Source organism: Ochlerotatus camptorhynchus, unplaced genomic scaffold (genome assembly GCF_037179485.1).
Source record: "Ochlerotatus camptorhynchus isolate MF236.1 unplaced genomic scaffold, CSIRO-AGI_Acam_v1.1 ptg000498l, whole genome shotgun sequence".
NCBI lineage: Eukaryota > Metazoa > Arthropoda > Insecta > Diptera > Culicidae > Ochlerotatus > Ochlerotatus camptorhynchus.
In genome coordinates this window covers 679,807-691,183 of record NW_027040983.1, presented here as the reverse complement: position 1 = coordinate 691,183, position 11,377 = coordinate 679,807, and the positions used below count along the sequence as shown (strand labels likewise).

The 11,377-nt window shown below is 40.6% G+C and overlaps 1 protein-coding gene across 1 annotated transcript; it reads right to left on the bottom strand.

The window, feature by feature from the left end:
- Positions 1 to 2,059: 2,059 nt before the first annotated feature.
- On the bottom strand, positions 2,060 to 5,867 carry LOC135712620 (tRNA (34-2'-O)-methyltransferase regulator WDR6). The gene is made up of 4 exons (XM_065235570.1): positions 5,734 to 5,867; positions 5,469 to 5,668; positions 3,430 to 5,406; positions 2,060 to 3,087 (listed from the first exon to the last, which is right to left on the bottom strand). The coding sequence occupies exons 1-4, from the start codon at positions 5,792 to 5,794 to the stop codon at positions 2,149 to 2,151; spliced, it is 3,177 nt and encodes a 1,058-aa protein (XP_065091642.1). The 5' UTR covers positions 5,795 to 5,867; the 3' UTR covers positions 2,060 to 2,148.
- Positions 5,868 to 11,377: the final 5,510 nt, after the last annotated feature.

The following is an 11,377-nucleotide window of genomic DNA, read 5'->3' as shown; positions in this document are numbered from 1 at the left end:
GTCGAATGCGGTCGGTGCGTCCGTTAAATATCACTAATCTCTTTAATAGTATGTGCATGTAATATAGGCCGAGATATAGGCTATCTTGCAATGAGCACTCATACAAAGGATTTCCAGTGAAAACTAGATGTATGAGTTCTCATTGCAAGATAGCCTACACGCAGAGAAATGGTTTTTAAGTTCAAATGGATATATTTTTGACTCAGGGCCTAATATATTTTAGATATTGTTTCAAATATATTATTCGGTTAATTCAAAGAAAAATATTTTTGAATCAACAAACCGGTTGTAGAGTCAATAATCTGTTTGTTGATTCTAAAAACCATTTTGTTGATTCAAAAACATGTTTTGTTGAAATAGTGATACAATATGTTTGAATCAATAACAAAATACATTAGGCCCTGAAACAAAAATCCATTTTTCTGCGTGTATATTACATGATATAAGTCATAAACGCTGTACAGACTGGAGAGTTATAACAACAATCAATACGAAACTAACGATTTTAAATTGGCTCACTACTTGACTAGCCTATTGGTCCCAAGCAAACGATTAACGTATCCCATTCTAGCCGAAATTCTAGTACTACGCAATGTTTGTTTTGATTCGCTATGAAAGTTTGACAGATAAAATGAGGGGTTATTGGTTTTTCCTATGTTTCGAGGGGTAAATCGAATAGCTTGGGACCGAAGATAGTACCAGAGCTGAGCCAAAAAGTTGAGCACGTTATTTCGGGACCTTCTAGTCTAGAGTTACATCTATGGTAATCCAGCTTTCCATGCTCGGTAATGGCGGCCTGTTTGTATGAATAAATGTATCATTCACTGTGCTTTTTGACACTAACTGGAGGGCGTATGTTGTTCCATTTTCTTCTGTTCCTGGGAGAGGGAAAGGGAGGGGTCAAAATCACAACATCCAGATAGTGTCAAAAAGCACAGTGAAGGATACATTTATTCATACAAACAAGCCGCCATTACCGAGCATGGAAAGCTGGATAGTTTGTACGGGTTATAAACGAACAATCCCACAAATGGTGTGGATGATACCCCGAACACGTCGTTAAACTCTTTCTTATGGTTATTTTTATTAGGGTGCCCTGCTGCGAGGGCAGGGCAGTATCCTCCGCTTATCCGACAAGATCATGACCGGACTATCAGTAGAGATTACAACGTTTTCCCCCTCGTTTGAATCTGTCCAAGGTTTCAGCCAATACACATCATAATGAAGTAATGAAATTGGGTTGTTTTTTGCTGTTTCAAAGCATTCAACTAAGAGCAACCGTAACGGGCGTTGTCATTTGTGCGACTATTTTAACAGCGCACAGCGCTCTCATTTTAGTTTAGTCACTCTTCTCCACACCGGTCGCTGCTATCGCGGTTATCAATTTACTCGCCGTAGTCCGTACCGGTAGTGAGCATTTTGACATTTCTACGAATAGCAACCTTCCTCCCGCGCTGCTATCGCGCTGCTAAATTTGGTAACGCGCTTCTCACCGAGAAGCCGACTGCTATTTTAGTTACTCGTATGGCAGCCCCCGATACGGTAGCTGCGCTATGATGAGGGCTGCTAAAATGAGTTTAGCAGCGTACCGTTACGGTTGCTCTAACAACCCAATTTCATTACTATGAATTTCCAGCTGGTTCAAGGGGAATCCCCCAACGCTGTAGCTTGCAGCTAAATTATTACTTACCTCTTGGAGCTCCTGGGAATGAAAGGCCACGAGTTCTGGGTTTTCCAATATTCGAAGCATAGCCTACTTTAATCAAATCGACATAGAGTGTACGTCGACTTTAGTTCCGTGTACATTTCTACCGAACCATTAATACAGCTCATTTCACACTTTCCTAAGCTCATGACTGTATAACGCACGATTACTTCATTATGATGGCTACCACGTGGTTTGTATTTGTATTTATTTAGTGATACGTTAGCCTGTAGTTGACACTTTTTACCAGGTCAAGGAAGAATACATTTATTGAAAGAAACTCACTTTACGGAAAACTTGGTTGAGTAAGGAATTTAGTTCGGAAAACATAAGATCTATAAAATATAGTTTTAATTTAACATTTTTTTTTAAAGAAACGTTAGTAAATTAAACAAACATTCAACTTTTGAAAAAAATTGTCACGCAAAAAACCTCCGCTGTAGTTACGTCCTCAGGTCAATAAACTCAAAGCCCCATCCGTACACGAATAGACTTTGACTTTCCGGTATCAATTCTAGTCCCTTAACATCTGCTACGCACGTGTGCAACTTTTTCAGCACGATCATGTTTTTCCATCCTGAGAAATCCGTCAAGTACACACGCTGATCGACACCTGTGCTCCACAAAGTGCTGTCTCCACCGAATCTGACTCCCGTCACTTGACCAACGTGTAACCCTTCGCCCAGCACGGTGCCCTGTTGATTAATCGAAATTTTCCCATAATTCCCAGTTGACAGCTGAAACCGCGTGACTGCTACCGTTTGGTCGTCGCTACCGGTTCCGATAAGAAAACGTCCACCACTATCGAGACGTTTCAAATCGAACGCATTAATCCCGCTAGCATGATGTTTCAGTTTGTGGAACGGTTCCGTCAAACTGTCCGAATCCCAAAAACAAACGAACCCATCCGTGGCCATCGTCACAATCACCGTTCGGGTCCCGATGGTCACTTTTGTTATATGCAAGAAGCATCGTCCGTAGTAAACTTCTCGCACTAGATCTACTTTAAAGCTGTCCTGTTCCTGTCTTACCACAAACTGTCTCAAAAATCCATCAGAACAACCGATAAACAGTGGAGACGACGACGAGGACTTGGAAGATTCGGAGTCCGCCAAAACAGCGCACATGAATCGTGTTTCCGGATCGAACGACGCCGTCCGGTTGGTCCGCCACCGGGCTCGATCGCTATCGCTAGACAGTAGCATGTAGCACAGTTCTTGCTTTGTCCGTTCCGGTTTGGAGGGATCCAACGTGGTCAGACACAGTTGGGCACGACCCCCAGCGGAAAGGATTAGCACCTTACCGGCGTAGGCCAGTTGCTCGCAGGACAGGATGGTTTTGATGCTGGAGATGTGGCAGTGGAGGTGTTTCCGGGGATATTCCTAAGGGGAAAGAAATGTTTTTTTTTTATTAGTGAAAGTTTCGTGAATGGTTTTTTCGATGTTTCTATGTTTAAGAATTTTTAGTAGTACCAATGGACTGAGTGAATACAATCTTTACTTTTCTCATATTCGGCAAGTTTTTCCTGGAAAAACATGAGGCAAATTTATTCATCGATGAGTTCCTGCACTATGTGATTTATGAGTTAACTAAACTCAAATTTGGGTCGTTCTCATTGCCCGTGTAGAAGATCAAGTAATTTCTTCGGAATCATACAGACCACAGAAAGGCGAAGACACGGCAGAGACATCGATCCCTTAACCTGTAAGAAGTCGACCACTCACCTGCAACGTTCCGCTTGCCGCACAGAAACAATTTATCCGCAGCACGTTGTCCTCTCCGCCGGAAACGAACAGCATCGTGTCCCCACTCTGTTGCTGCCCCCTCACTATCCTCACCACGTTGCACGCTTTTGTGTGCCAGCTGAGCCGTGGCACTTGCAGCGCATTGAGCGACTTAACGTCTCCCAACCGAGCCGAAGACACCAGCTTCAGTCGCTTACGCTGAATGAAGACGAACCGAAAGCCGCTCCCGTTGTCCGAAAGCAGGAAATCCCAATACCGATGGCCACCTCCGCAGTCCACCGTGAGGAGCACATCCTGCTCGTCCCGTGCCACAACAAAACGCGAATCATTGAAACCCATTATCAACCGGTTCGCCATGCAGATGCGATCGATCCAACTGATGGCCGTCTTCCGCTCTTCGTATACCTGAAGCCGGAGTTTGTCCCGGTCGAAGAATATCGACTTCACGTGACCATCGTGGCCGGTGGTGGCCAGAAAGCATCCTTCCGAAGTTTGTTCCTCCAGCTGGATGTGGGTAACGCCCAGCTTCCCGTGCACGTTCGGTAGTTTAAAGATCGGATCCGTTTGATCTTCGCTGAATAGGTACAAATTTCCGTTGCGATCTGCCAGTAGAAGAAATTGATCCAACCGAAAAGCAAACGTCAGCCATCGTTCGCTTGCTTTTGGCAGTCGATGGCAGGATTTCAACGTTTCGACGCTCAGGTCGTATATCAAACATCGACCGTTATTGTCACACAGGACCAGTTCGGAATTATTGCACACGTGCAGCGATCGAATGATGCAGAATCTGACTTCCTCCGGACCCTGAACGAATTCTTGTCGGTTAAAGTCCACCTCAATCTGCTTTGTCGGTGTCATACTCGAATTGCTTTCGCCGGAATCGGACAGCTTACGTATCTTCGCGGAACTGGATGGATTCAATAGCCGCTGGTCCAGGTCGTAGATATTGAGTAATCGATTTCCAGCAACGAAGATCCTATCGTTCGATACCTCCAAAATGCTACACTCAAAATTCACTAGACGATCAACGACTTCTGGTTTGTGCGAATCTTCCAGCAATAGTATTCGATTGCTATTGGTTACGGCTACCATTGACCCGTTGGGTTGGAATTTGACCTTCGTCAGATGATCATCGTTCAAGTCGGGCGTGACATCCCATGCCTCCTGTTGTCCTCGGTTCGCTTCCAGGTACTGTCCTATACCAAATTTCGACACATTGCCATTGCTTGCACAGACAAAAACTGTCATCGTTGTGGCGTCGTAATCCAAGTTCCACAACGTTGCCCCATCTTCCAGTCGTCTCTTGTGAACCAAATTCCCCAATTCGTCCCACAGACATAGATTCGAGTCCTCTCCAATCGAAACTACCCAGATTGCATCGTTCCCCCGAATGATTCGACTTTGAAAAACCCTTGCCGTGTGGCCGAAGCAATAGGTTATCTCCTTCAGGTTCATTCCGGTACCGTCTTCCGACAGCGTCATCCTCCAGAACTTTACAGACCGATCGTCCGAAGTAGTAGTCAGGAACCTCCTCTCCAGATCGCATTCAATCGAAAACACCACCCCTTTGTGGGCAGATATGCTGCATAGGATCCGCCCTTTCTGCTGTCCAAACGGACGCCAAACGACCAACAGTCCGAGCGCCGTTCCACTGAAGCAAAACAAATCCTTCCAGTTGCTGCCGACGATTTGCGAGCAGTACAGAGTCGAGCCGTCTTCGCACGGACATTGGTCCAAAAAGATCCAAGCTCCTACATAATTTTGACAGAAATGAATAGCGACTCCGTGTCCCGTTATCACGCAAACCGTATTTCCCTCCAGCAATTTCAGAGTGCTAATCCAATCATTTGAACGACGGGCAGCGTGTGTCATTAAGATCCTATTTTCCGGATAGTATAGCAATTCGGAAACCCTGTCGTATAGCATAATCCGATGCAACTGGGAAAATGTGTTATCCTAAAATAAAATATACCTTGTATCAATCAAACTCGCCAAGAACCCAAATTCCCAAAACCAACATTTCCAAGGACAATCGAGTACGCGTCACGACCGGCGTGAATAACAATCAGCCAATTCGGTTCTCCTGCCTCGGCGGCTTCAATGAGACGATAATCGATCCCATGAATCTTGTCCGTCAAGCGCGGCAAACTGCGAACCGGTTCCCGCCGGGTCAATCCACTGCCATCGACGCTCAACAGCACCAGCTGATTCCCGATGGCTGAAAAGAAAAATCAAAACAATTACAATCAGCACCATCCGTCGTCTGGATGCAACACCACTTACCGAGAAGCAATTTCTCGCTGGAAAGTACCCGCACACAAGTGGCATCCGTTTGTACTTGCATTTCCGTCCACTTTTACCAGGAACATTCGTCAAAAATGAAAGTATTTTGCTGATAAAAAAAAATAGAAACGCTGTTTATCGTGGCGGTTTTGTTTTGAATAACAATGCTAGTGATTTGTAGCAACCCTGCAAGCATTGGAATGAATGATCTGGCTCGGGACGCAATCTTTGACAGTACCGTGTCTTTGCTGAAATGGGAAGCCGGCTGTGAAGGGTGCTTCGTGAATTGCGCTACACTCAAAAATATTACAAAACGTATGAAGATTAAAATTGTTATGCATTTTATTGTTAATCGAAATTTATACATTTTTTTTTCTTTGATTTGTGTTCCGTCGATCTTGTTTTCCGTACTGAGTACCAATGCTACCAACGCCAGGGAGGCAGCTCCCAAACCTGGATCCTACCTATCGACCCATCAACTAATGAACCAACGGCTTTACTTCCCTTCCTAAGGAAGGCGTGATCAGAGATGTTATGCCTCAGAACATCCCGGCGGCGCCGACTGGGATTGAACCCAGGCCTGCTGAGGTGAGAGGCAATCACGCTTACCACTACACCACTGGCACCGCTATAAATTTATACATTGTTACGATTGAAATTTTCGTCAAAATTATACTAAATCTGATTCAGTGTATAAAATTAAAAAAAAAATTATTTCGCGTTGGTGTCGTGCGTTTAGTGTTTTATACGAGGTTTTATATAAATACAATTATAATACTTTGACTACACAGCAAAAAAAAAATGTAATATCGATCAACGTAATTCAAGCTGATGCATGAAATAATCATGTAATAGCAAAACGCAGATACAATATTACATCAATGGATGTAATTTTGTTCGCAAAATCGATGTACATCGTACAATGTGATTTTACACAACCGATGGATTGACCTGGTTGCAGCAGTTTCGATGTAATATTCAACAACTTTTTTTGCTGTGTATATGTTTTAGTATTACTTCTACGTGAAGTCAACGATTTACATAGTTGAAGATGCTAATTTCAAATAACAGACTGGAGTGGTAATTTTTATACGATAGATGGAGTAGATGAAAGCATAGAGTTGATAGTTTCCGTTAGAGTACGGCAGTGTGAAGATTGCATATAGATATTAGAATAGTGAGCTAGGACAACTTTTAAGGAAGGTACAAATCGGTTTTTTCATCTCTCTTTACGAAACTCCCCCTTTGGAGAGGGCTGGTGAGGGGTGTCCCCCACCCGCCACCACTGGCAAAAAGAGATGAAAACCGACCCGCTCAAGTACCAACAAGGTAGAACCAACAATCAATACGAAACTAACGATTTTAAATTGGCTCACCACTTTAGTAGCCTATTGGTCCCAAGCAAACGATTAACGTACCCTATTCTAGTCGAAATTCTAGTACTACGCAATGTTTGTTTTGATTCGCTATGAAAGTTTGACAGATAAAATGAGGGGTTATTGGTTTTTCCTATGTTTCGAGGGGTGATTCGACAAGCTTGGGACCGAAGATAGTACCAGAGGTGAGCCAAAAAGTTGAGCACGTTTCTTCGGGACCTACTTGTCTTAGAGTTACCTCTATGGTAGAACCATAGAGGTAACTCTAAGACCACTGGGTCCCGAAGAAAATCATTATTATTTTTGGCTCACTCAGTACCAGAACAACGGTCCCAAGCAGTCCCAAGCTATTTCACTCACCCCTGCATGTTCTACATGAATCCACACACCCCTGATGTTATCTGTCAAACTTTCATAGCGAATCAAAACAAACATAGTGTAGTAATAGAATTTCAACTAGAATAGGGTACGTTAATCGTTTGCTTGGGACCAATAGGCTACTAAAGTGGTGAGCCAATTTAAAATCGTTAGTTTCGTATTGATTGTTGGTTCTACCTTGTTGGTACTTGAGCGGGTCGGTTTTCATCTCTTTTTGCCAGTGATGGCGGGGGGGGGGACACCCCTCACCATCCCTCTCCAAAGGGGGAGTTTGGTAAAGAGAGATAAAAAAAACCGATTTGTACACTAATAAAAATTCAATGATTATTTTTATGAGTCCCACACATGAATTTTTGCAATGTGATAAACAAATGATATATATGTGTCGCACACATAGTTCTTATGTGTACACATAAAATTCATGTGTAACCACACATACTATTCATTTGAATCATAAATTTCATGTGTACTTCTGAGTTGATTCTGTTTATGTATGAACAAATGAAAATCATGTGAAATTTTACATGGAAATTCGCTAATAAAAATGTGTCGAATTTTATGAGTGTACTCACAAAAAAATATCGTTAGTACAACTGAAAAAACCATTGGTAGAATTAAAAGTTTTCGTTGGTTCTTTTTGGTAGAAAGTCTTTAGCTTTCAAAACAAAAGTCAGCTAACTGTCAATTCAAAAGTTTCGCGCATGCTACTTTTAAAAGTTGAAACTTTCAAAACGAATTGTAGTTCTGTCAAATGAAAAGCATGATAGTGTTATAATTAAAAGTGGACTTTTGTCATGAAAGTTTGGTATAGTTGAAATAACATGTGCCGTTTTGAATCTATAACAGTATTTTCAATTTAAATTCAAGCATTTTCAACATTACAATATCAATTTTGATTATAAATTTTTATAAATATTAATTCAATTAATTATTTTTTTATGAATTGAAAAAATAACCTCAAATATATTTATTCATATCCACAAGAATATACGTATTGTAAAATATAACAAATATATTAATTATGCCCGGTTTCGGTAGACATTATCCATAGGCTCTCAGCGAGTATAAAATCGTTGCCATTGTACTGCTATATCACAAAAGTTGGATGGAATCCGGAACCCAGATGGATTTTTTCCGCCGATTATTGATTCGGACCTATTGATGGCAACGGTAGATTTTCATCGTCTGGAATTAAAATCAAGTTTACTTGACGCAATAATATTGATAGTTAAATACTTACAATTTTAACTGTTGATGTCACCGCGCGCGAACTACTTATCTGGCAAAACCGGCAATCCGGCAAATAAGAATATTGCCTTGAATATCTAACGAATTTAATTTATGCTTCGAGTTTCGTACCACACAAAGAACATGATTTGCAAGTTTTGACGTCAAGGTTAAAATTAGCGGCAAATCTATGTCCAGTGCTGCCAAAAACATTGCTATGACAAGGTGTTTTTGACAGTTAAACAGTTTTCATTTTAAAAATATGCACTTTTAAAAATAGAAGTTGACAATGAAAAATAAACTTTCAAAACAAATCAAATACTTTCATTTTGAGAATTTTCGTGCTTAAAACTATCAAAGCTGGGAAACTTTTATTTTGAAAATGCATGGTTTTCATTGATACAATTTTTGTTTTTTGTGTGTACCTTGCTTAAAAGTTGTCCTAGCTCGCTATTCTAATATCTATATGCAATCTTTACACTGCCGTACTCTAACGGAACTATCAACTCTACACACTAATCCAGCATTTAGTTGTTCGGTATTTTTTTGTACTGGGCTTACACCGTAAAACAAAAGATTTACTGAAAATTCAGTTTAAATCAGGTGAATAACCGACGTTCTGTAAAACACAAACTGAACTTCGGTATCGTTTGATGCAAAATACTGTACACAGAATATTTATTTACTGAGAAAGTCGTTAATTTCCAAATCTTCGTGATTTCACGAAAAGTCAGTAAAACTAATTACTGTGCACAAAGTAGTTTTTATTTTTTACCGACTGGTCAGCAAAATAGCCTCCTTGTTTTACCGACCACGAATTGTAAAACTCTAACCTGTCAATTTTATTCCCGCCGCCATTTTAGCTTCAGTCAAATCCGGGAGCAAGTCTTTAATCGCGCAGTTTTGTTAAAATTTGAATTATATCATGTGTGTAGGCGAACCAGCCCATGGCTGAAAGCCTCCCTAATAAAGAGAAATTAATTAATTAATTATATCATGACGGAACTGAGAAAGCTCGACAGCGAAATTGAAGAGCTATTTCGTTAGTACCAACAATTATTATTTACTCTTTTTGCAGTTCCTTGATCTCCAACAAATTTTGATTAATAAAATTGATGTTTGCATTATTTGCTTTCACTGCCGATGCGCTGTCCCGGGGTACGTCAAGGGATTAAGTCGTCATATTAATTGGCATATTATAAACGGTGAATTGCACCAGGATTCGTGATTTTATCACTGCATATTCACAACTTTTAATATAACTGGGTAACACGGTACAATAATGAACCAAATAACTGTCTTGTCAGTTAAATTGCAGCAAAATAAACAAAACAAAATACTGGGTTTTCCAGTATACGCAACTCAAACCAATTACTGAATGAACAGATATTTCTGACAGATTGACTTTACGGACAGTTCGGTAATGCAAATTATTTCTGTGATGATTACTGGGCGATCCGCAATTCAAAAACCCAGTAATATTTTACTGACTCCAGTAATCTAAAGTTAGTGTGTATGCTTTCATCTACTCCGTCTATCGTATAAAAATTACCACTACAGTCTGTTATTTGAAATTAGCATCTTCAACAATTATAATTATAACGCGTAGACCATCATCACTGCGCGTCCTGTTGCTGTGCCGGTTGAATGAAGTTGACTGGTCCGTTTCGGGTCAGCGGTGCGTCCTTCATCAGTCCGACGTGTGTTCTGGCCGGTGTTGGTTTCCAGTTTTCCGACGGATGATACTAGGGCGGTGCAAATCCGTTTCCTTCGCCGGCTCCCAGAAGGGCTGGTTGACTAATGATTGACGTTCGTTGTGCGGGGTTAATAAAGGCTGTCTTGCAATGAGCACTCATACATCTAGTTTTCACTGGAAATCCTTTGTCCTCCGCCCACGCAAACCAACAACATCATCGGATAGGGGCAACTATAACCTTTCCGAAAGTGGTATTGGTTTGCGTGGGTGTACTTTGGGTCGCGTGTAAAGGGCCTTAGAAAGTTTGTTTACAAATGCTTTTGTGCCGTTATCAAATGTTATGCCTGAAATAATCATCTGATATTAAACTCAGTTTAATAATGGTTGATTAAATTAAAAGCTATCTCGTTTGATTCTATTATACAAAATTTGATTGAATTTTAATCATTTTTGATTTAATTTTAACCTTTTTTGGTTGAATTAATAATTTTTATAATATATTAATATTCTAAAAGAATAAAATTTAATACTACAAACATACATTTTAAAAGGGGAAATGGCTCTAATGTTGGCCTATGGATCTAAGACTGGCCCCATCGCTAAAAACCTACTGTTTATCAATTTTATCTAAATGAACGCGTCATTGGGACGGTACGAATGGATATTTTTGGCTCGACACAAACAACGAAAATTGTATTAATAAAAATACCGCATATTCAAATTAAAAACTTCCCAAAATTCGTAGATTCAACAGCAAAAATATTCAATCTAAAAGTTAGTTTTTTTAATTGAAAGTTTTTCTTTTACTTTTGATTCGTGGTACATATTTTTAAAACAAAAGTTGTTCAACTATCAAAAATGCCCCTTTAGTGATGTTTTTACTAGAAATACTCAGAGGGAGAGATAGGCGGAGAAAACAAAATACAATTCGGCAGCAGGGATCTGTTCCTAAATTGTCTTGCAACCC

What these genes read in the sequence shown, in the direction of transcription:
- LOC135712620 (XM_065235570.1), bottom strand. Translation starts at nt 5,794, where the DNA reads ATGCAAGTACAAACGGATGCCACTTGTGTGCGGGTACTTTCCAGCGAG. An exon ending in CAGCGAGAAATTGCTTCTCG is followed by an intron (nt 5,669 to 5,733) that starts GTAAGTGGTGTT and finishes TTTTCTTTTCAG; the next exon opens with CCATCGGGAATCAGCTGGTG. An exon ending in ACTCGATTGTCCTTGGAAAT is followed by an intron (nt 5,407 to 5,468) that starts GTTGGTTTTGGG and finishes ATTTTATTTTAG; the next exon opens with GATAACACATTTTCCCAGTT.